At 34.4% G+C, this 25,635-nt stretch overlaps 2 protein-coding genes across 8 annotated transcripts; both read right to left on the bottom strand.

Moving 5' to 3' along the window:
* Positions 1 to 10,170: 10,170 nt before the first annotated feature.
* LOC145949052 (uncharacterized) lies at positions 10,171 to 16,967 on the bottom strand. Of its 2 annotated transcripts, none has more exons than XM_083058747.1 (9): positions 16,752 to 16,967; positions 13,286 to 13,506; positions 12,434 to 12,682; positions 11,973 to 12,107; positions 11,617 to 11,817; positions 10,894 to 11,135; positions 10,650 to 10,809; positions 10,341 to 10,493; positions 10,171 to 10,197 (listed from the first exon to the last, which is right to left on the bottom strand). In XM_083058747.1, the coding sequence occupies exons 2-8, from the start codon at positions 13,347 to 13,349 to the stop codon at positions 10,348 to 10,350; spliced, it is 1,197 nt and encodes a 398-aa protein (XP_082914873.1). In that variant the 5' UTR covers positions 13,350 to 13,506; positions 16,752 to 16,967; the 3' UTR covers positions 10,171 to 10,197; positions 10,341 to 10,347. The 2 variants fall into 2 exon arrangements, with proteins under 2 accessions (XP_082914873.1, XP_082914874.1); XM_083058748.1 differs by having other exon boundaries at positions 13,286 to 13,503; positions 16,752 to 16,764.
* Positions 16,968 to 21,743: 4,776 nt separating this feature from the next.
* On the bottom strand, positions 21,744 to 25,019 carry LOC145949093 (E3 SUMO-protein ligase ZBED1-like). 6 transcript variants are annotated; one of them, XM_083058804.1, is made up of 10 exons: positions 24,940 to 25,019; positions 24,650 to 24,729; positions 24,441 to 24,540; positions 24,097 to 24,357; positions 23,707 to 24,021; positions 23,296 to 23,554; positions 23,116 to 23,225; positions 22,502 to 23,038; positions 22,178 to 22,359; positions 21,744 to 22,101 (listed from the first exon to the last, which is right to left on the bottom strand). In XM_083058804.1, the coding sequence occupies exons 2-10, from the start codon at positions 24,669 to 24,671 to the stop codon at positions 21,764 to 21,766; spliced, it is 2,124 nt and encodes a 707-aa protein (XP_082914930.1). In that variant the 5' UTR covers positions 24,672 to 24,729; positions 24,940 to 25,019; the 3' UTR covers positions 21,744 to 21,763. The 6 variants fall into 6 exon arrangements, 5 of the variants coding, with proteins under 5 accessions (XP_082914930.1, XP_082914929.1, XP_082914928.1 ...); XM_083058803.1 differs by lacking the exon at positions 24,940 to 25,019 and adding an exon at positions 24,896 to 24,927; XM_083058802.1 differs by lacking the exon at positions 24,940 to 25,019 and having other exon boundaries at positions 24,650 to 24,932.
* Positions 25,020 to 25,635: the final 616 nt, after the last annotated feature.

Below are 25,635 nucleotides of genomic sequence, written 5' to 3'. Positions count from 1 at the left end.
AATGATTGTCTCTTCATTTAAAAAAACCAATGTGATAATTGGTTTTCGATGTTTAAACAAACTGAACAAAATTATAAAAACCCATAAAGACAAAAATCAACATTCACATAATTCCAGTGTAGTTTACAAGATTAACTGCAACGACTGTAATGCAACATACGTTGGCCAAACAAAGAGACAATTACAGACTAGAACAAAAGAACATAAAAATAATATCAGAATGGATTCGAAGAGACACTCTGTTATATCAGAACATAGAATCAAAGAACAACACAATTTTGATTGGGATAATGTTAAAATTTTAGATTACGAAACAAATTATCATAAAAGAATGATTTCTGAAATGCTGCACATAAAGGAACAAAAAACCGGTATAAATTTAAAAAAAGACACAGAGTTACTCAGCGAATCATATTCAGATATACTGGATAAAATAGCTAACCTTTGAAATAAACAAACAAAACAAAATAGTCAATAAGAAAAGAATAACTTGTACATATCATATGGTATATAAATATAAATTTGTGGCTGTTTCTCATGATTGTGTTGGAGGTGAGATGTGTCACAGACAATCAATGTCACGGATGGTCATAAACTCATCTATGGGGATATATTACAGTAAGAAATTTAATTTTAATTTTAATTTATATAAAATATGTAAGGTTAGCTTATAAAGAGTTGTTCATTCCATATAGAGAATCACACATACCATCGGGAACTAAGACAATTCCACGCCTTTAAACGATGGAATTAGAAGAGTTTTCCACCTTTAATTTTTATAACTTACTCTATTCGCAACACGTCAATAAATCTTAGCAATGTAATCGTTCGCATTATCAAAATGTTCAGAAATTATACTGTCATAAATATTAAATGACAACACTGAAGAAGACTGCGTACAGTCGAAACGTTTGTTAATTTATTTTAAATATCTTTAATGTTAATATTTAATAAATAATCGTTCAACAACATCTAATAGATATTTGCTCGTTAGTTGGCCTTTTTATATCATTTTATGTTTATTTTTTAAGAAATACAAGAGCGCTACTAAATTGTACAATTGTGAATTATTTTATTTATATTATGATTACTTTATACATTTTAAATATATAAGAAGATATATGCGTATCTAAAAAACAATAAATATATGTCGAATATTTATGTCTACGTAATAAATAATTGTCATTCGCGATGCGTTAGATCCTATTAACTTTTCTTCTGCGGTTGCGCCCGTTATCGCTTCTTGAAGTGTTGTGTATCGTTGTGATCGCACGAGTATTTTCAATTCGTTACGTAACCCGAATTGGAAATTGAGTAATGCTTGGCTTTGTATGGTTTCTAAAATAGCACGCTTATATGTGCTCGAACGCTTTTCTCCCTCAATCATTGAGCTATAAAATTTCCTGGCAAGTTTGTCGACGCGTTGTCCGAAACTCTGTGCCAGTTCGTTAAAGTTTTGCTTGAGCGAATTGAACTCGATTTGTAAATCGCTGTACTCCGCTTACTTTGATAAGAATTTTCTAGTTGGTCTTTCAATTCTTCGAACGTTTGAATGTTTCGTGTCTCGAAATCTTGCATGGCTTTTCCCCGTAATTTAGTAAATAATATTCCTTGAATTAACGCTTCCTCGTCATCAGGGTGAATATTTTTAATTGCGTACGTACAGGAGTTTAAAAATTCTTGTAATCGGGTTCGCGTTGTGCCGTCGAACTCCGGTATCATTATTCGCGCCTCCTTTAGTGATATGTACCGTTGTGAGGCATTCCGCCGATTTCGGATGTCACGCTCGGTTCGTCCGTAAGCCATACGAGGCTCGTGCTCTTCGTCCGAATCTCGATCATAAGCGCGTTCGCGGGATCTAATCTGCCTATTGTAGCGCCTATCCGCTCCCTGTTCGCGTGTGTGTTCGCGTAGATTCCGTCGATCTCCTGCGTCTCGATTTCGAGGGTAGTCGCGGTGATCACGTTGGTTATTTCTGTCTCGCTCGGGAGTGAGTTCGCGTAGATCTTGCCGACTGTCGCATCTCTCTTCCGCATCTTGATTACGGGTGTGTTCACGGAGATGTCGATTATCGCGGTGCCTATTTGCATCCCGTTTGCGTGCGCGTTCGCGGGAGCTTTGACGACTCTCGTCTGATCTCTCTCCGCGTGACCTCCAATCGTACATTTTATTTATTTCTGTTCGCATTTCGATTTGTAAATCTCGTAGGCCTTGTAATACGTCGCGCATCAAAGGATTTTCCTCGTTCGCGTTGTTTTCGACGGGTATCTTATGTTCGGCGGGTGTCCTGTGTACGTCGACTTCTACGCGATGTACGTTTCCGCGCTCTATAGTTTCGCGTAGGCGACCAATTTCGCGGTCCACAGCACCCACGGATACGTCCGCTGCACCATTTGGTGGAGTGTGCATCACCGACATGTTATCTTCGTTAGAGTCAAAATCGCTACTATCGTACGTAGTTGACCATCCGCTTTTCTGTGACGCGTTGCTAGGGGTTTTGCTTGCGCGTATTTTAATTTCTTTTATATTTTCGTTATTACCGTCTGTTCGCGTCTTTAGTATACTTTCGTCAAAACTATCGAAGGGGAACTCGCGTTTAACAATGACGTTCGCGGGTAATTCGTCTTCGCTTTCTCTTGAATATTCGTTCTCTAATTTTCTACGAACTCGCTCGAGTCTTTCTACAGTTAAGGGTAACGCTTGAATCGCTCGTTTGGCTGAGTCGCTATGTAGCCAAGATTTGTTCGCTATCGGTTTCGGGGATGTCTTGTTCCCTTCCGACATTCACGCAGAAATATTATAAGGATCGGACTTACAGTATTACGGTTCGCATCGTTACGCTCTTTATCGCTCGGTACGGCTTGGCTGCTGCTGCTGCAACTCGATCGCTCGTGGGCTGATAACGGCTGGCGGCTCGGTGCTCGTGCTTGACACGGCAGGTCGTCGCTCCGTGATGACGCGTTGTCCGTGAGATTGTCGCAGGTCGGCGTTGTCCTTGGGACGATCCTACTCGATTCTCAGCTGCTTGCTTATCGCTCTTCGTACTGCTTGCGTTGTCCGTCCTTCACTTTCACTGCACTGTGACTTCTGCTTATTTCCGTCAGCTGTTTTTCTAACTGACGTGCCTGCTTCCACACGTTGTGTATGTGTGTATTGCGGGTCTTAATTTATTGTATGCTGCTTTCTGTGTTGTCCGTCGATTATTTCGACGTGCCTGATTTTTCTAATACTTTTGTATTGTTTTCAGGTCTTCAGGTTCCTGCTGGTCCTGGCGGTCCGTCGGCGCAATCCCACCGCTGCCACCAATTTTGTTGTGTGCCTCGAACAAGGCACTGGGGTTGCGCCGAATTAAGGATGAGGATCCTCGGGTCGACCGGGACGTCGTAGGAAGATAGGAAGATTACTCTCTCTTCTTTTGATTAAATATATTTTTATTTCGGATTGAATATGGTTTCGCTTTATTTCTCGTCCTTTCTTTAAATATATATTCGCGTAACATTCGATGAGCGTATATTCGTATTCCTCTCAATAATTCAGGTCGTTGTTAGTGAGTCTCGTTCTGATGTTCTGGTTTCTTATTAGCGACCACGTCTTGATGTTTAGGAATTGTATTCGAGACTGCCTTCGCGGGCGGGCTCTCCGTCCTATATCCTCTTTGTTTCTTGGATTTCTTTCGGGAGAGGCCCTTGGAAACAGGTCTCTGATTGGTTAACAATACTCACGCGTTTTTGGTCTAATTGCAAGCGAAGCAGGTCGAAGTCCCTGGTCTTCGCTTGCATCTCGCGGTTTCCGGTGCTTCGCGCGTGTCTCGCTGCGTTAGCGTTTTCACGCGACGAGCGTTTGTCGAGAGCGCTCTTTTATAAGCAAAAATGTTTTACAGTATTCTATAAAGATATTCAATAAATTCTAATTTCTAATAACTACTGGTTATAGTTCGGGCTATAACAGCATTATCAAAATGTTCAGAAATTATACTGTCATAAATATTAAATGACAACACTGAAGGAGACTGCGTACAGTCGAAACGTTTGTTAATTTATTTTAAATATCTTTAATGTTAATATTTAATAAATAATCGTTCAACAACATCTAATAGATATTTGCTCGTTAGTTGGCCTTTTTATATCATTTTATAAATAAAATATTTTTACAGAGAAATATTTTTAGAAATATTTTAATTTTTAAAAATTCATACACTTTTTAAATTTTTAATCCGAATGTTTTCCGTAAGTTATGAAAAGTGTGTATTCTAACATTATTAGATTAATTAAGAAAATTTAAAAAATGTATAAATTTTTAAAAAGTAAAAATATTTCTAAAAATATTTCTCTATAAAAATATTTTATTTATATTATGATTAATTTATACATTTTAAATATATAAGAAGATATATGCGTATCTAAAAAACAATAAATATATGCCGAATATTTATGTCTACGTAATAAATAATACATATAACATATACATATAAAATAATAAAAAACAAAAAAAAAATAATGCCATCCCAAGTTTTAAACCTGGGATCCCACAATTACTACTATTACCGTCGTATTAACGACGCGACTTTTGACTTCGAAAATGACTTATTTCTTGGGAATGTAGTTAGTAGTTACTGCATTGGCCACTACTACGATATGGCGCTGAAATCAGTGAGAAATGCCGGTCTCGTCTTCATCCAGGTCTTTGGCTATCTGTCTATTAATCTGTGTCAATATATAGTACTGGATCACAGTATATACAGTAGCGCAACTCTCTGTCGGCACCTTTGATGTTAGCGTGGACAAAAATTAACTACACATGCGCGAGCGAGGTACGTAACGCGGTAGTGCTCTCTGTCTCACTTACTCTTCCTTATTATATTTTTTCTCTTACGCGTTATGACTCCGGCAAACCAGCGCGATTAGCAACACGCGAAATATCGTTTTTTGCTTTTATTTAAGAAACGACGATCTAACAAACGTTCTAATTAGCATATTCGTGACCAACAAACGATTCCGCATTGATTGAGCCTCTGCAAAACTTAAATAGGATCAAAATAAAAAACCGGGGGCTAACTTCACGGTCAATTTTATTTTTTATTTTGCAGCGCGAGGCTAATCTAACAAACGTTTTAATTAATCTAACAATCACCTACAAACGACTTACAAACGATTTAAAAAAAAACTCAAAAAGTCAAAATTGGAGGCCAAGTTCACGGAGCTGCCCTTTATGGGCTTTATGTACAGTGTTGCCAACTTAGTGGTTTTCCCGCTAGATTTGATGGTTTTGGAAGATTTTTAGTGGCAACATTTATCGGTCTAGTGATTAGCGGGAAATTTAGTGATTTCAATATAATTTTAGTTGGAAATTTGGTGATTTTAAGATAATTCGGTGTTTTTAGCAGAAAATTTGATAATTTATGTAATTCGATATTTTAAAGGTAAAAATTCTTTGGCTTAATCTCTCGCAGAGAAATTATAATCTTAATTCAAATAATCCATACTCAAATAAACTTGAAATTATTTATTTTATTATATAATTAGTTATATCACATTTCTGATAAAATAAAGAAACTTATGGCACGCCGTTTTGCTATTTAATACCATCATAAAAATTCTACTAAATTAAATTGATACTGAAAGAAAATAAATTATTATTATGTCTAGACATATTTATAATTCATCGAATTATTATTAAGCTATCATATAATTAAACACGCAGAATTAAAATTATGTCTAGAGAAAATATTAATTTTGAATTTATTTTGTTATAACATAAAAATTGTTCGGGAGTTAAAATTATGTACATAATTTTAATTCGGGAATAAAAATTATGTACATAATAAAATTTCAGGAATAAAAATTATGTACATAATTTTAATTCCAATAATTTTAATTCCCGAATTTCTATTATGTACATAATTTTAATTCCCGAATTAAAATTATGGAAATTAAAATTATGTACATAATAGAAATTCTCAATAAATATTATGTCTTGACATAATGAAAATTTCTTTCGATTTAAAATTTAGTATGAAAGCTAGAATTAAAATGACAGTAGCACGTAATTCTAATTTTCAATTTTTATTATGCCAAGACATAATTTTAATTCATTTTTATTATGTCATGAGATAATATTAATGTATTTTTATTATGTCGTAACACAATTTTAATTCATTGAATTATTATGATAGCTTACAAAATTTATATTCCTGCAATTATTATTATGTTAAGACATAATAAAAATACATTAATATTATCTCATGACATAATAAAAATGAATTAAAATTATGTCTTGACATAAAAATAATTCCACCTACGCTGTATCTTTCTCTATGTATTTTGAATTAATTTTATGTCAAGACATAATTTTAATTCATTTTTATTATGTTATGACATAATAGAAATGGTTTCAAAGAACTATGTGCTTCAGTTTAAATCGGTTATTGAATTTTTATTTTAGATTAAAAAATCTTATTAATAAATAGCAAAACGGCGTGCCATAGAAACTCAACATTATAATCTCTGGAAAAATAAACTATAAACATTGTTTATAACGAACTAAATAAACTCAAACTAAATTAATCAAAATTATCTTATAAACAAAGTTTTAAACTAAATCAAAACTCTAATTAATTACGTTCATCAAAACAAAAATCGATATCATCGTCATTCTCAGTTGCTTGCGAGCACGACTGGACCACTTTTTTTATGTAGGTTTCTTTGGAACCAATTTTACGTACAACCTCTGGCGGCAGGACATAGTTGTGGCAGCATTTATTATCTCTTTTTAAACCAAAACGAATCGTTAAAATTGCATTCGTTATTCCGTGTTTTATTTTTTACGAGATTTAATTGGCTAAAAATACGCTCAACTTGTGCGTTCGAATACGGTAGAATGAGCATTGACAAAGCAAAAGTGGTTAATTCGGCGAACGGGTTACTTCCGGATGCGTCTCTGTATTTATTCACCTCATCCCAAAATACAATGGTATCGGTTTTGTTTGTCCAATCAATCAAATTGATTTTTGAAAGTTGCGATTCGATGATATCGATATTTCTTGAGCCAACGTATTCGAGTAATGGTTGTATTGATTCTTTAACCGCTTTCAATACATTATCCACTGATAGCAGCGATATTTTTTTAAGGATAACTACATTCTCGGGCAATCGTTGTTTGAGCTGCTTTAAAGGCTGAGTAAGAATGATTTGCATCGTTCACGGATCCTTTGCTCGTCGTTAGCGTTAATCTGTCCGTCCTTCCTGAGCTGCTCAATTTTTTTTCGAATGAATGTCCCAAGTACGGCTTAGGATCGAGATAATCTTCGATGGAACTCAGCAGAGGGTCTACTTTACATGATGGCAACACGAGTTTTTTCGAAATTCCTTGCACGACGATATTGAGATCATTTAAAAGTTTCACGTGATCGTTTTTCTCGCTTTGAAATGCCTTGTTCACGACTTGTATTTCAGACAAAATTGGCTTTAGAAATAACAAGTACAACATGTTTGTTTCGTCGCAATACATGTTGTATAGAATCTCCGCAGAGTAGCATTTCTCCGAAAGTCTCGTCATATTGAAATGAGTTTTTAACTCGAGCCACTGGTGCAACGTTCTGGCAGTTTTCCTTTTAGGCGACACAAGCGACACACTCGTCTCAATTTGACACACTTCGTTTTCCATTTATAAGTGTGTTGAAAGAGAAACAGACATAATTTAACTGTTTTACAGAGATACGCTTTCCTAAAAGGCGACACAGACGGCACATTCGTTTCAAATTAGCACACCTCTTTTTCCATTAATGAGTGCGTTGAAATTAAAGTAGACACACTTCGACTCTTCTGAAAAGAAGAGTCAGAGTGTGTCTCAACTGGAATTGAACGCAACCGCGTATCCAAACACGTGAGAATTGACACCTGTTTTCATTAAATTTTTTTTTAATTTTGTATTTTGCACTAATTGAATTGAATTGAATTGAATTGATACTTTATTGTTCCCCTTGGGGTTACAAGGACTCCCGTTTCCCGGGATATATCGCATACAAATGTTACGCATATATAACTACTTACAATTAACAAATAATAAAATACAAAGAAAGAAAATAAAATTATACTATCTCGACTGGCAATTTTGCGCACTCATACGCCTTTCAACCGACCTGTAACGCTCAAGCTCTCATTCGGAAACAACTATAATCTACAGTCGCACGCTCCTCGCCTGGGACCTCCATTTCCTTCAGTGTCAATCGGTCTACTGGTTTCAACACCTTTACGTACCATCCCCTATACCGCAATACGCCCCTTCCATTCCATCCCATCCTTTCTCACCTTTCATACTCCCCAACGTTCAGTCTTTATCACTCACACCTTCATCCATCTTGGACCCATACCTTTTTCTCTCTCCCTACTTACCCCTCTATACTCTTCTAACCTCCTCAACCACTCCTCCCCTTCCCCTTCCTCCCCCAGTACCTCCTCCACCATTTCCTGCCAACTTCCTTCTGCTCCTCCCCCACTGCATTCCTCCCAAACATGTTCCCATGTTTCCACTCCCCCTTCACACACCCTACATACATTCTCCTTCTCTTCCATCCAGTATCTATTCCCCTTCATCTCACTTCCAAGCCTAAATCTCGCCATTCTTTGCCATCTACTTTCTCCCCATCCCTTTCTTAAATACCCCGGTACCCCCTCCCCTTTCACCCATTTATACCAAACATTATATTTCGATTCCATAATCCTGCTCCTTCTAGCCTCCCTTTGTCTATTTCTATCTATTTCCTCTACTATTTCCCACCCAAATTCCCCCTTTTCTCTTTTTTCTTCTATCTCCCTTAACTCCATACCTCTCTCCTTGAAAAAATCCCTCCTTTCTTCCTCCCATTCCGATAAAAACTCCCCTTTCCTCGCCCTCCTCCTCGTCTCTTCCCAACACTTCCTCGCTATAGCTCCTCCTTTCCCCTGCTCCAGTCTCCTCTCATATCCCCATGCCCTTCTCCCCATTCTACCTTCTAATTTCTCCCTCTGAACTTCTTCCCTCACCAAATACCCCGGTGTCCTCCGATCTACCCCTAGTACCCACCTCAGATATCTATCTTCCCACATAGCACATGGATGTCCATTGAACGTCCGACGAACGTACGATTGGTCTAACATGGATATCCGTAAGATGTCCGTATACGTCCGCTGGCTGTCCATGGAGCGTACATATTATGTCCCAATGTCCGGCTTATTTACGTCCATAGAACGTCTTATGGACATCTGGTAAACAAATACGGATATCCTATGGACATCCATATCGGACTAATTAGATGCCCTTCGGACGTACAATGGACATCTAGTGGATGAAAATACAGTACCTCCAATGGATGTCCAATTCAAATGTCTCATGGACATTCAATAAATGAATACCGTACGATTTATGTCCAATTCAAACATCCATAAAACCAGAGATTTGATTCTTGAATTCATTAATAAAAGAAACGTATGTGCAAATTCTGCCCTTACAGAAAAATTGTAAAAGTTGATTGGCTATTTAGCCAATCAAAACTTGTAGATTTTCTGTAAAAATGGAATTTACGCATACGTATCTCTTACAAATGCATTCAAGAATCAAATCTCTGGTCTCCGGTTTGTCTGAAAAACATAATCATTAAAAATAGATGTTTATTTTAGAATATCCATTTTATACAGCACATATGGCATAGAATCTATAAAACGATTTCCGAACTTTTGTTAACGTTTTATTAAATAATTCCTTATATAAAATTCCACCCTTGAGCAGACTGCAAATTCAAGATTATTAAATACACACAATCGCTGTTTTTGAACTTGTAAATTACAAATCAATCTGGTATTTATTACAGAGTAAATGTGGTGCAATATAGGAATAAAATAAATTATTTTCGACAAGTTAATAAATATATTTTAATTTTTCATTTTTTTATTATAAAAAAACACATTTAATGATTAAAATTAATTTTATTATTAATCAATTGTGCTGTTTACCATCTCTATAATATAATTTGTACATAATACGTATAATATGTAACATACATTGTTGTACAGCAAAACTCTAATAATAAGTAACTTTTTTATACATATACTAAACGTATAAAAATAAACTAAATAATTATTTTATTAATTATAATAAAAAAATGTTACAGTTATTCTAACAAAATTGGTTTATATTGATGTGACACAAAAGCACTTGGCCAAACTATAATTATCAAATAATATCTATGAGTTAATAACAAAAATATTAATTCTATTATCTTTGGTATATATATGTGTATATATATATATATATATGTAGATATACACACACACACACATATATATATATATATATATATTGCTTACGATAAGACTAGTCGTTATCATTTGCACGAAGCTCAACTGCTGCTTCTTCATCTGCACGTTTACCACATTTTTCAGGCGCGCGACGCAGCCACTCTTTAATGAAAGTACAAATAAATGTATTTGTAGCATCGGGATAATGTTTTTGAACTACATCTGAAAAATAAGAGAACAAGTTTTAATACTAAATTTTAGTAAAATATCAAATTAAAAAAAATATATTAAATCTATCACCAATTAATTAACATTTATAAACTAATAATTACTCAGTTTCAATAATAGGAAGTGTATTATAATAATTAACTTATTTACCTGTTACAATTGTGCAAAAGCGCAGTTCAGAAAATTGTTTTTTGTTTCTTCTTCCAAACCAACTAAATGTTTGCGCTAATTCTAATGCGATGCATTTTTTTAACATGTTTTGTACAGTGTGTTTTGCACTTTGGCCACCAAGTTTTTGTAATTGTTTTATCTGTGCAAAATTATTATATAATTATAAATACACTTGTCTAAACCATCAAAAACATAAATAGATGAAAATTAACAAATATCTTACCAATTTTGCGCGATTTTGTTCATCTATTAAGAATCTCTCTAATGTTTGTAATTCCTCGTCGTTTTTAATCGGAAACATAGAAATGAACGGATTCTCTCCCGCCTCTTCATTTTGATCGTTTGCTTGATTTTTTTTACAGGTACATACGTTTCGTTCATCATTTTGATTGGCAATAATAATGTTTACTTTATATTTTATGTCCGTTAAAGTTTTTATAATGTACTTTTTGAATGAGGCATCGTCTGTAAGCATGCAAAACTATTAATTACTGATAATATAATACATACAAGATTGAAAACAACCGTTTATCCTTAAAATGTCGTATTCCTGGCTTAATTCTAAGACAATTTTTCCTTTACCAAAATTTTATCCGAAGCTTAATTTTTAAATTATAAAAAGAAATAATTAGCGAATTACGGAACAAGTACGAGGAGTAGGCAGGAGCGGCGTAACTCATCATCCGATGCGTGTTATTACGATAGTTACGATCAGCTGTTTGTTACACGTGATATCGGATGATGAGTTGCGCCGCTCCTGTCTATCTCTCATACTTGTCCCGTAATTCGTTAATTATTTCTTTTTATAATTTAAAAACTAAACTTCGGACAAAATTTTAATAAAGGAAAAATCGTCTTAGAATTAAGTCAGGAATACATTTTAAAAACAAACGGTTGTTTCAAATTACCGTGTATAAACAAACTTATTATATAAATTATGACTTACTTTCCACTTGCTTATGCTTGTCATATTGCGCAATGGATGGTGAAGATTTATGTGCAGTTTCTTTTACATTCTTAGCAAATTGTGCCAAACTAGACTCGTTTTCAGAATCAGATGAAGAAATGTTATTGCGTCGTATGAAATCGGTTGAGCGCGAAAGATCTCTAACTCCCTTCTTTTTTATTGTCTGCGATTGTAAAATATCTGAAAAAATAACAAATATAATAAAATATAATTAATATTTTGATTAAAGCCAATTAAAAGGAGGATAAAAACAATTCAATATTTCGATTATATAGAGTAATTGGTAACTACATTTCAAACGATAAATTTGAAATTATTTAACTATTAAAAATTACCATTGTATATGTTATTGGTATTTTTTTTACTTATTATTGACGATCTACTATTCTGAGAAAGATTGGAATGAAATGAATAATCCTGTTCTTCGGATTGCAATTGCAATGGCGATGATTGTTGAGATGATGCTCTAGCTGTAAAATTAATGACAATTAAAAAATGTAATGCTAGAAATTGCCAAATCTACTTTAGTTGACCAGTGGTTGGAATATTTTAGAATATTTCTTTCGCTTTTAATTAATAAATTGGAGTTATGCAATATGGAACCAACTACCATTTTTTTTATTTCGAGATGTTTATCGTAAATTGTACCTGATACATTTGAATGTATCAGACACAATTTGCAATAAAAATCTCGAAATCGAAAAAATTGGTGATTGGTTCCATATTGCATAACTGCGTCCAATTATCTAGAATTGATTTGTAAATAGCAACATTAATGTAAATATAATTTTCTTACAACTTATATCCCCTTTGCTGTAATGTGCAGATGAATTATTTCCACAGCTTTGTTGTCGCGCAATTGGTTGACGCGGGAATGATGGCAAAAGTTCAGCAAACGAATCTTCCTCCTCTGAATCACTACTGATTAAACGTTTCGCTGCTGCAATTCTTCTTCGCTTCTTTGCAAGTAATTCGTCGGTATCAGTATTTACATCTGTGACTATTTCTGCTCTCTTTAATTTTTCTTTCGCACGTTGAAAGGAATCTGAAAATAGTGTAGTATAGAATGAAACATGCATCGATGAAATATTTATAGTATTGTGAAAAAATTCTGTATTGATATTCTAATAATCAAAACATTGCAAAAGCAATAAATTCGGTAATCAATTTCTTTTCTAGATTCTTGTACACTTGACATAAGGCATCTACAATAAAAAACTATAGAATTTACTATACCAGGTTATTAAATAGTCTGGAAATGGAAAAATATTTTTAAAGCTAAGCATTTAAAAAAAACTGTTTCAGACAAATCTTATAGGGTGTAGTAGTGATGCATCAAGTGATAATGCAAATTTGATTTTAGATAATAATAGCTGATATTCATATATAGATCGTTCTTATTTCAAGAGTCTTATGTAATGTCTTAATACGGCTATGTGAGTGGTTTATGACATCTTAATCATTGTACTTAAGACGATCTTAAATATAAGAACCGATTATAAATAATGTGAAAGCTTTGACTTAAGATTAATTTTTTAAAAATAGGAACTTATATTTTTTTTATATATTAATCTTTATTTATTTATATAAATATTTAACTTTTATATATTATATCAAACATTATAAACATATATATTTCTATATTTACCAGAAGATGCTATGATTTCACGTACTGCGACTTGTGTCCAATTAACAATGTCAACATTTTGCATTGATTCAACTGCCTTATCGTAAGCTTTGAAGTTAGTGTAATTTGGCCAGTATGCTTTTATTCGAGTTCCATCAACAAACTAATTTTCAGGAATAACTTGAATTCCGTCGTCAAATTGAACGACGTAGTATTTTCGTGAGTCGTCCTTCATGGTGCTGCTGTTAAACAATAAAGTAATAATAATATTAAGTGACATTCCAATCGCTACCGAATCAAACGAGTAATATAAAGAAACGTCAGATATTGAGCTGTCTGAACTGAACCTTGTTAGCATAACAATTTTTTTATGTGCCTAACGCATGATTTATCTAATAATATATTTTAGAGCAATATATTTTAGAGCAATTGAGATTTTGTTTATTTAACGACAATTAAACAAAGTTACATTATAACAAAAAATTACATTACAATTTTACAGACATTAAATTATAAATTTAATTATAAATTTAAAAATTATAAATTATAAAAAAATAACCAAAAAAAGTTAATCATCAGTATGGAGTAGTGGAAATACGATATAATTCGTTCGTGCATAAGGCAAACGTACAAATTTTTGACAAATATCAGATATACGCCACCATCTTCTCTTACATAATTTGCCAACTATATATATATCAAGCATAGACGACAAACATGGAATTTTAAAAAAATCATTCCTTTCTTCATATTCTTTACCAATAATGACGAATTCATTTATTTCTGTATTGAAGCTAATGTTTTCAATGAATACGATATTTCCTTGTCGTAACCCACAGCAACTATTAGCTTTATCATTAGATCGCAATACATATTCCTTAAACATAATTTCTTTATATTGCGGATCTACACAGCTATCAATAAGAATACCATTTGTGTGTAAATTACGTACTCTAGGTGTAATAATCCGTTGCTTTTCTTTTGTATTGGATGCATGTAAAATATTTTTTAATTCTGCATAGCGATTGTTTAACTGTTGTAAAGGTTTATCTGATTTTCGCACAAGTTTTTTTAAATATTGCATAAAATTTTCGAATTTGAATGCACTGAAGGAGTCAAGTACACCGAAGTTTTTAACGTCATCAGGCATATAAATAAGATTATGCACGTTATGCGAAACTTTATGTTCACCATATATAATTTTAAAACTGTGCACAAAATGATTCAATAATTGTTGTGCATAATTTAAATACTGTTTACATAAATTTGGGCAACACATTATTCTGACAGCAACGCTAAAACTTATAAAATGATTATATAAACTCGAACTAAGTACTGATTCGAACACAACAGGGCTAGTATATAATAAAAATTGGCGAAATTCGGTACCCTTCCATTGCGCAAGATATTTTAACGATCTTGGTTTTCTAACAAATTCTATGGGAATACTCGATCTGAGTTCGATCAAACGATGAGATATTTGTTCAATTTTGATATGAGGAAGACGAACCAATTCGCCACTAACTATGTCATTTAGCATTTTTCGTACTGTACCGAGACAGATTACATGTAAATAATCCAATACTACATTTGTTACTAAACCTAAATTAGGAATATCTGCCAAGATGCTACGTCCTAAATGATAATGATCATCCGTCTGATTTACAAAGTCTTTATCTGTTCGTCTTCTGGCATCGTTTTCTAGAAAACATACTCTATTTTTTCTAAAATTACCTTCTACACAGCATTTGGTACAACTAGAGTACCCTGAAAAAGTTTTTACATTTAAAATAAAAGCTTTTGCTGGAGCATCACAAATTATTTGTTTGATGACAACTTTATATATTTTTCCATTATGAATCAAACCATTTCGAACAATATCAATAGCTTCTGTTACAAAATCTTTTAAAAATACGGAAGCATCGCTCGGTTTACAATTTCCGTGATATGCGCCTATTAAAAAAACAATGCTATACTCGATTAGACAACCTAATATTGGCCATAGTGCACTGGTTGAAGATCTAGACAATGGTAACCCATCGACGTTAATAGACAAAGAAATAGTATTTTCAAATTCAACAAACATTTTGGAATTCTGTTCAATAAAATCTATTAAGCTACGACCTAAGCCGTAATGCCAGTAAAATCCGGGTGCCATTTCTTTAATTTTTGTATGTCTCGGAGTCTGTAATAATGTTCGCGGATCAGTTGGTAAATCCGAATTATGAGGGTCGGTTTTTAATACTTTTAGAAGCGCTGATAAATCGGAATGCGAAATGTTCCTTTCTACAGCCCACTTTGCAAGACCGACTTTTAATTCAATTTTCTGTAATTGTTGATTAATATTCACGACTTCATTTTCGTGATATTCAGTAATAATTTGAAATGTATTATTTTCTTCAGAATTATTTTCTTCTAAATCAGTTTCTTCCGAACTATTATTGTTACTTGAGTAGAAAGACACCTCTTCAATGTTTACCTCATTAACATGTGCATCAAATATTTGCTCGTTTGAATATTTAGCTGAAGACGATGAATTTGAAACTATGTTGGAAGCTATCGAATTTTCTTCCTTACTGTCTAAATTCGAAGATCTGTGCTCATCTAAAAAGTACTGATGAAGAAACAAAGTCTTTTTATTTATTAATCTTCTAACGTGACGCGTTGACACAGTGTTTATTGGTTTCCTCTTTGGCATGATTATATTTTACCTACAAAGTTGATAAACATAAATAAGATATAAACAAAAGTAAGATAAATAAGATAAACGAAAGTAAAATAAAAGACTAATTGTTGAGGTGATGAAAAGAAGATTCGATGTAAAGTGATGTAAAGTTATTTGCTTATGCCGTTTAACCATAAAAAACATTCATTTTTTTCATTTATATATACATAAAATTTATATTTTTTAAGATTATTTTTATGTAAAACAAATCAAATAAATTTAATGAACTAATTTAAATTTAGGAACTGAATTTAATGTAGCTGAATTAGGAACTGAATTTAATGTAGCTGAATTAGGAACTGAATTATATTTAATGTAGCTAATAATATTTTCTGACTTCAACAAGCCTATTCTACAATAAGGAATTCCATATTGATAAACTTTTTTGATGAGAACATAGCCATGTATCGTCGACATTAAGAATAAAAGTCTATGCGAAGAATATTTATTCTTACAATATAAATCATGCATGTTGTATACGAAATACGTATGATATACATTTGCTGCACGCGTCGTCTGACCTCGGAATTTATAGACAAAATGTGAATAAAATTATGTTTGCGAAAAGATTTCTTTAAAGAAGGATATCAAAAACACATTTTTTTTGCAGCTCGATCATGTCACATCTCATAACCTATCATAACCTCTAAAAAAGCGCAATACATTTTACATATACTTAAATTAATTATATATGTGAGTTATGAACATTATTAACGAACATTATTATGAACATAAATTAAATCATAAATAAAATTCACTTACCTGAAAAGAATCCAGCACAAAGAAAATAAAAATTCGCCCGAGACGATTCAGCGAAAGGCCACAAAGCACACCAGGCACCATCAGGCACCATGAACATGTGAGAATCACAGACAAAAACGCGGGAATTAAACAAACGCTAATCACTGATCTCTATAGTACAGAAATCAGTGGCGCCAATATATGGAAATCGCGCCATATATTATTTCACATATATTCAAATGTAACACAGACTTAGGTGATATTTCATGTATTGTACAAGTTTTGTTAGGTATAATGATTGACTATAAAATGAAGAATTTCTAGAAATTCGAGAACCTCTCTATTCTGCAGCCTATTTTAACATAAAAAATTTGTCGTACGCATTAAAATATTAACCATATAAGTGTTAATAATCTCATATATTATTTTTAAAGAAAATTACACTTATTATTTAGACTACACTTTTCTCAAAATTAGAGTTTTTGAACCGGATATCGATATTTAATCGATTTTTGAATTTAAAACAAAAATAGCGGAGCACAGAGATATATTTTAGTCGTCGTACGCGTAATAAAAATCGAAAAATAGATTTATTTGTACAAAATATTCGATTAAATTTGTGTCGCTCTACATATGGATTTATTAACGTAAAATGGATGTGATTTGGATCCATTGAATATCCTGTGGCTGACATCCGATGAACGTCCCAAACGAGACGTACAATGGATGTCCATAAATTGTCCAAAGAAATCGGATATAAAACGGTTATATTTTGGACATCTATTGGACATCTTTTGATGGACGTCTAATGGATATCCATAAACAGACGTCGATAGGACGTTCGTAATATGTTCACGGACGTTCCGACATAAAACGAATATAATTTGGACGTCCGATGGATGTCTTGTGCTGTGTGGGTTGTAGCCCTTCCAGTTTTTCTCTCCCTTTCCACCCCCATATTTCCACCCCATACCCTATCACCGACCACACCAAAGAGTCAAAAAGCCATAGCCTTTTGCCCCAGTCCCCTCCAAATCTCCTCTTTCCAATCCCCCAAACTTGTCCCATTATCATCGCCCCTTTCCTCATCCTATCCCTTATCTGTCCCTCCTGCCTTCCGTTCCTCTGTACCACATATCCCAAATATCTATATTCTTTAACTTCCTCAATCTTTCTCCCCTTCCATCTCCAACTTATTTTCTTAAATCCTTCCCCCCCTTTCCTACACCTCATTATCTTTGATTTGTCCGTGTTGAGCGTCACCCCCTTTTCATCTAGATATTCCTCCAATCTTCCCATCATACTCCGCATTTCCCCCTCGTCCTTCGCTAGCAAGACCACATCATCCGCATACGCCAGGGAACAAATTCTCTCATCCCCCAATTTTATTCCTCCCCAACCCACCTTCCTCATCTCCTTTTCCAGGTCTGCCATTAACATATTAAATAATAAAGGGCTCAACGGACACCCTTGTTTCACCCCCCCTTCCCGTCCAGAATTCTTCTCCTTCCATCCCACCTATCCTTACTCTAAAGCACGTCTCCCTCAACACATCCCCACATCTTTTTATTAGACTCTCCCTCACTCCCCTTTCCCTCATCGCCCTTAATAATATTGCCCTATCCACCGAATCAAACGCAGCCTTTAAATCTACAAAAAATAATACTATACCCCCCTTTTTCTTGTATATTTGTCTGTTTATTAGATAATTTAAAACGTAGATATTGTCTATAGTTCCCATCCCTTTTCTAAACCCCGTTTGATTCGGTGGGATCAACCCCTTACCCTCGATCTCCTCCCTCAGCCTTTCCGCCAATACTGCCGCTTACACTTTGTATAACGATGAGGTCAGTGTAACCCCCCTAAATTCTGTCACCTTCCTTCCCTCCCCTTTCTTCAAAATCGGGATCACCAACCCCTCACTCCACTCTCTTATCCACCCCTCTCCTCTCCATATCCTATTACACATATCCCAAATCCAGCTCTCTATCTCTACTCCCCCATATTTCCGTACCTCAGCCGGAATCCCATCCTTGCCCGTTGCTTTTCCATCTTTCATCCTACTTACCGCTTTCCTAATCTCTTCTCTACTCAGTAAATCCTCCTCATCCGCCCAAATATTCCCATATGAACCCATGCACACCCTACCCTCCACCCCTCCCAACAAACTCTTAAAATATTGGTTCCATACCTCTATCTCTATACGTTCTTCTACTCTATACCATCTCCCCCTCTCCTTTCTAACGATCTCCCAAACATCCCCCTCCGTTTTAACCTCTTGTGCTCTCTTTATCCACCTTCTATTTTCCTCCTCCTTCTTCCTCTGACACAATACTCCGTACTCTTTTTTCAACCTCCTATAATCCTTACCATCCCCTCCTTCTCGTTTCCATCTCCTTAATTCTCTCCTCACTTTCCTCTTCTCCTCTCTGCACTCCCCGTCAAACCACCCCCGCTCTTTTCTCTTCTCTGATTCTTCTCTTTTATTCCCTTTTTTCATAATTCCCTCAATTCTCTCCTTCATCCATCCCCATTCTTCCTCTACCTCCTCTCTTCTACCCTGTATCACCCCCATTTCTTCCCTGAACTCTTCCCTTCCCTCCAGCGACCAATTACATCTCCTCTTCTTCATTCCCCTTCTTTCCCCCTTTCTGCCTCCCTCCCCTTTCACCCATACCGTTAAGGGTTGATGATCCGAATCAACTTTCCCCCCCACCTCTAACTTCATAATATCCCCCATTACCTCCTCGTTCCCCACTATATAATCAATAACCGACTGTCCAACCGCTCCCACATAAGTCCAGCATCCTTCCTCATCTCCCGCAACTCTTCCATTCATAATTCCCCACCCTGTTTCCTCCAACCTGTTCACTAAAACCCTTCCGTCCCCATTCACCTTCTTATCTCTTGAACACCTCCCTCTTTCATCTCCTTCCTCCCTTATACTTCCCCCTCCTAACTCCCCCGTCCTAGCATTAAAGTCTTCCCCTATCAACGTCTTTACCCCCCTCCCTATCTCATCCATCCATTCGCTCATCAATTCCAGCTTCTCCTCCAGATCTCTGTTTATATAAACCCCTACCAGCCTCCACTTCTCTTCTCCCAGCTTCACCATACAATTTATTATTCCCTCTCTATCTGACATTGATGCCCCCTCTGTCTCTATCCCCACCCTTATCCCCAGCAACATCCCTCCTATCGCCCTCCCCTTCTTATTCTTTTTTTCTGCGTGCTGCGCTTTCCACCTGTATCCTGAGGGTAGTTTCCCTCTCATCTTTCCCCACCCTTTCTCGTCCAACCAAGTTTCCATCAAAAACATAATATCTCATTCCCCCAACCCCTCCCAAAAGTCCTTATCTTTGTTTTTTAGACCTGCTACATTCTAATAACCAATTCTATACTCCCCCCTCCCTCATTCCATCCAACCCCCCTATCCCTTTTCACGCCACTAACCTCCTCTTCCTTCACACTCCTTTCGCTCTTCCACCCCCCTTCCTCAACCTTTCCCTTCCCAACCATTACCTCCTGCTTTTTCAACCGTTCTCCACCTTCCTTCGCTCTCATCTCCTCTCCCCCTTCCCCTCCTTCTCCTTTCCCCCCTTTCCCTGGTCACTGTTCCTCTCCCCTCCTGATCCTTCAATCTCCCCTACTTGCTCCTCCCAGTTGTTCCCTCTCCAGTCCCTTATACCTCCTAATGCTTCGTCCCAAAACCACCACTTATCATTTATATTTATTTTACCGTGACTTACCCACGCTCTCCCACCCTTCCTCTCTATATCCCATGCTAGCCTTTTCAATTCCCATCTCATCTTTCTCTCTTTCCACGTTAAATCCTCCTCTAGCCATATCTTATCCCCCCTAAGCAACTTCTTCCTCCTCAACATTTCCCTCCTCTCCTCTTCACTTCTTAGTTTCACTATCACTGACTCCCCTTCTTTCTTCCCCTCTCCTTTTAATTTTCTTACCTCCTCCACGTGAACCTCCACCTCTAATTTTCTACAAATCTCACCTATCTCTCCCTCAATATCCTTTCCCCCAGGCCTCAACCCCTTTACTAGAATGTTTCTTCTTCTCTCGTCTCTCTCTTTCTTTTCTAGTACTCTTTCTAGATCCCTAATTCTCCTCTCTAACCCTCCCTCCCCCTGCTTCCCTTCCTCACCCCCCTTCAGCCTTTCTCCCACTTCCATTCTCTCCATCCTCTTTTTCATCCCTCTAACCCCCTCCCTAACCTCTTCTATCTTTCTCTCTCCTTCCTCCACCCATCTTCTCTCCAACATATCCATCCTCTCTCTTAAATCCTCCTTCTCTAAAATCCAACGTTCCTCTCTTCTCTTCCCCTCCTCCAAATTCTTTCTTATTTCCCCCAAGCTAAACTCCATTTTTTCCCATCTGTCTCTCGATTCCTCTATCAGATCCTTCAAGAGTTTCTCTAGTCTCTCCCCTCCCTCTCTCCACATTCCATCCGGTGATTTCACCACCTTTTTACTGACTCTAGTCTTTAAATCATCATCTATCTCCCTTTTCCTCTTAAGAAAGTCCTCTATATTACCCAAGCTTCCCCCCTCTCCCTTCCCCCTTAATAGACCGTCCTGCTACCTCCCTTTCCACTCTTTTTCCCTGTACTCGCCATTCCCTACTTCCAAATCTCGCGCCTCTTTTATCCCTAGGCCCTATTTCCCTAGAACCTCTACAGGCGGCAGCCTGACGGACCGTCCTTCGCTACACAGTACACCCTGCTATCTAGCTCCAACTCCCTGTCCTAATTTGACCTCTTTCTACTAGGGATGCAAACTATCGAAAAAATTTGCTTGTCGATACTATCGATAGTTTTCAAGATCCTTGTCGATACTATCGATAAATATCGATAGTTTTATAAGTTGTTTATATGCTATTTTTTAACTATAGATTCTCCTAGATTACATTTTCAGATACTATATTCGATAATTAAACAAAAATAAAATATAATTAAATAAAAATAAGGCTATAAATATTATAAAAACAGACAAATTTATATTAAATGTATATTCAAAATTTTATTGACTATATTTGTAATTACATTTTAAGTAAATTAGTTTTTTTGCATTATCAGAGGTTAATCTAGCACGTCGATCACTTATCGTATTTCCAGCAGTGGAGTTAATCCTCTCCGATGGAACAGATGTACCTGGTACACAGAGGTATTTCAAAGCTATTTTCTTCAAAGCATCACATTTAGTGTAGTTAATCCAAAATTTAATAACATCTTCATCTTCTGCAAGAATTGGTTCTTCCAAATAAGAATTGAAATGTACAATTGCCTGAGACAATAGTGGAATATTGTGAGAAGCTGGCAGGGTAGGACTTCGAAATTGGTTCAAAAATGTGAATAAACCTAAACAAAAAGTAACGATTTAAAAATAAAACTTAATTAAATACATGACTTATTGAAATACTTGTAGAGATCCTACTTTTTTTTTTAGATGAATCATCAGAATTAGATGAAGCCGAAGGTTGAGCATGAATAGGTGGAATAGTCGTAGAATTTAAAATCATCTTCAATTCATGTTTAATAGAAGTTGCAGCATTACCAAAGTTATTATATTGATAAAATCCTAAATTTTTAAATCTAGGATCCATAACTGTAGCAATGCTGTAATAAAATAAACAATTTTAATAATTAATTAAATTATAAAATATTAAGAATAATATATTATAAATTATATAACAATATATTATATAAACAAATTATATAAATAATTAAATAATATTAAGAATAATATAAATTTATATACCTAGGAACAGTTCGTGTTTCATATTGCAGCAATCTATCTTCACTCAACTTAATGAGGAGTTTTCGAAATATTTGCCCAGTTTTTGTTTTCATAACTGATTCTAAATTTTTTAACTCAATGAGTATTTGTTTTGTACATGGAATTAAAAGAGAAATTGTGGCATATGATTCACCACTTAGTTTTTCAGTCATAACAGCAAATATTTTCAAACAAGCTAAAATATCTGGGATACATTGTGTTTCTTCATGATTCAATAGAGGAATATTATTTTTAAATTTTAATAAAATAATATTAATACAATCTAAAGTTTTATATATACGTTGTAACATCTCATAAGATGAATTCCAACGAGTATAAACTGATTGTACTAAAGTTGTAACTTCCATTTGACGTAAATTAAGTTCTTTTTTCAATTCAGCTGATTTCTTAGGACTTGAATGAAAGAAAGTAGTTATACGCTTACATTTCTTTAAAATAATGTAAACTGAAACTTCATTTTCAGAAGATAAATTTTCAAATTCATCACTCTCAAATAATCTAAAACATTTAATTTAAACTCAATAAAATAAAGAATAATAGAAATATACACATTTAGATAAAGTTTGAGTACTTACTTCATCACATCAGTATCTATTGCAGTTAACGAAGATGATGGCTTAGTTTTTAATATGGCATGATTTACAACTAATTGTATAGAATGGGCTCCGCATGGGACATGTTTCACCTATTAAAATTGTAATACATTATATGATAAATATAAGTTTTAAATATAATTTATTTAAGTAAAAATTTACCTTTAATTTCTCACAAGTTGCTATCATGTTAGCAGCATTATCAGTCACAGCACATACTAGTTCTACATTTGGGTATATCTTCAATACTTTTTCTTGAATTAAGGATTTTAGATCTTCAGCTGTTGATGATACATCACTCACGTGAATAAAATTCAGTAATGCTGCTTGTAATTTGGATTCAAAAATGAAATGACCTGTGATCGTCAGATAAGATTCTCTGGCAACACTAGTCCAGCCATCAAAAGTTATTGCTAAATATCTATAAAATAATATAAAAACTTAGAAGAAAATTAAAAATTATTTTTTAAAAATTATTTAAAAAATTAAAATTATAAAAATATTAAAAATTATTAATTTAATCAAAAACGTAGAAGAAAAATATAAAAAACTAAAACATTTGAAAAAACATACTTGACAGTATTTAAAATAGTTGAAATTTTCTCTTTCACCTCGTGATACATTTTTGGAATTAAAACATTAGTGACTGTAGGTCGACTTGGCAAACAATATCGTGGATTCAATTCATACACAAATTCTTGAAATCCAATGTCATTTACTATGCTCAAAGGCTGAAGATCTCTAGTAATAAATTTTACTAATGCTTTATCCAATATAATTTTTTGTTTACTGTTAGCACCATAATAGAGTCTTTTCTTTTTTATAAATTTCTTCAATGACGGCTGATTCTTAGAACGTTTTCGAGGCAAATTTTTTTTAGTTTGAACACTGAAACAATAGAAATTATTAACAAACATGAGCCTATACAAACGCTAAAAGGAAATAAATTTATAATATTTGTACCAATGATTCTCAGTTTCAATTTCTATTCTTGTTCCTTCAGGTTCACTTCCACTGGGGGTAGAATGTGAAAGGCTCTCTTCCTCTTCAATAGATTTTTTTAATTTGGAGGCATGATAGCGATGTAGATGATCCCAATAATTACTTGTATTACCACTGTTATAAATTTCAGTATTACATATTATGCATACAGATAATTTCTTATTGTTTGGATCTTTTTTAAAAAATTCCCATACTTTTGATTTCTTCATCCTTGTTTTTACACTAAACAACAAAAGAATAAATTTATTAGATAAATTTTAAAAATATAAAAATATTAGCATTTTTTTAAATAAATTATTACTTACTTCGAAATTTGACATTCAGACTGAGAGTTTGATACAAGAAAGCCTTGTAATGTTGATTGTTTCTGCTTTTTTGCAGGTTGGGGATCATCAACTATTGATTCTATAAGTACAGATAAATAACAGAATAGAGTAATAAATACACAATATTTTATAAATAACTTTAATTTGTTTTGCATGTAATTTTAATATAATTCAAATTATTAACTTACCATTTTCCTCTTCCCAATGCATATTGCGTGATAATAATAACGAAAATTGAAATAACCTCACTTTTAAAAAGTTAAATTATCTGTCAAATTAAATTATTCATTAATATCAAGTTAGGATATATAGTTGTTAACATTGATAATAATGTAAGTCGTAGACGGTAGACGCAAGTAACGCACAAGTTTTGGCATATGAAATTTTCGATTGTAGCACGTTTTTACGACATCCTAAACTTGTGCGTTACTTACAATATTTACGTCTATCGTCTACGACTTCATAAACTACGTCATACCCAAACAAAAAGCACGTAAAAACTTCGACAATTAGGCTGCGTTCGGAAATCGAAAACATCACATGTCACTTCTCTAAAGGCCAGAGCACAGACTTTTGCATAACGCATAACGCATATGCATAAGAAATTTGATTGGTTCATAACGTGCATAACGTATATGCATAAGAAATTCAACCAATCGAATTTCTTATGCTTATGCGTTATGCGTTATGCAAAAGTCTGTGCTAGGGCTCTAACTCTATAAAAGAGAGGGAATGCACTCGAGTCACTCAGATGAGGATGGTTTTTGAACGTACTCTTATCGATATCGATAGAAACTTCTCCTTCACCTTCTTGTCGACAACTATCGATAGTTGGTCTTGTCGATAGTATCGATAAATATCGATAAACTTTGCATCCCTACTGTCGCACGGAAATGCCGGTCTCGCCTTTTCCAGACCATTGGCTATCTGTCTATTAATCTGTGGCCGGATAAGGCCGTATTACACTACAGGTCGCGAACTCTTGCGATCGGAACATTGACGCTTGTGTATTGACCAATCAATCGGCCAACTACTTTGCTATTTTCTTTTTAATGCAAAATGCAAAACCGAACAAGCAACTCGAAGCTATTTAGAATTTGTTGTATTTCTCTATTTTAGAATGGTTAATATACAATACAATTTTATTTTATTTCATATGTAATAAAAGCTATTG

The sequence above is a fragment of the Prenolepis imparis genome, unplaced genomic scaffold (genome assembly GCF_030444845.1).
Source record: "Prenolepis imparis isolate NDT839.2.m4 unplaced genomic scaffold, iyPreImpa1.0 SCAF_2, whole genome shotgun sequence".
Taxonomy (NCBI): domain Eukaryota; kingdom Metazoa; phylum Arthropoda; class Insecta; order Hymenoptera; family Formicidae; genus Prenolepis; species Prenolepis imparis.
This window is presented reverse-complemented; position numbering and strand designations above follow the sequence as displayed.

Bases quoted from the DNA above. Each gene is read 5' to 3' on its own strand.
- LOC145949052 (XM_083058747.1), bottom strand. From the start codon at position 13,349: ATGCAAAATGTTGACATTGTTAATTGGACACAAGTCGCAGTACGTGAA. The intron at 12,108-12,433 runs GTAAGAAAATTA...TTAATTTTACAG, and splicing joins CAGCAAAGGGGATATAAGTT to CTAGAGCATCATCTCAACAA. The intron at 11,136-11,616 runs GTAAGTCATAAT...GCATGCTTACAG, and splicing joins CAAGCATAAGCAAGTGGAAA to ACGATGCCTCATTCAAAAAG.
- LOC145949093 (XM_083058804.1), bottom strand. From the start codon at position 24,671: ATGCATTGGGAAGAGGAAAATG. The intron at 23,039-23,115 runs GTAAGTACTCAA...TAAATGTTTTAG, and splicing joins ATAGATACTGATGTGATGAA to ATTATTTGAGAGTGATGAAT. The intron at 22,360-22,501 runs GTATATAAATTT...ATTTTATTACAG, and splicing joins GAAACACGAACTGTTCCTAG to CATTGCTACAGTTATGGATC.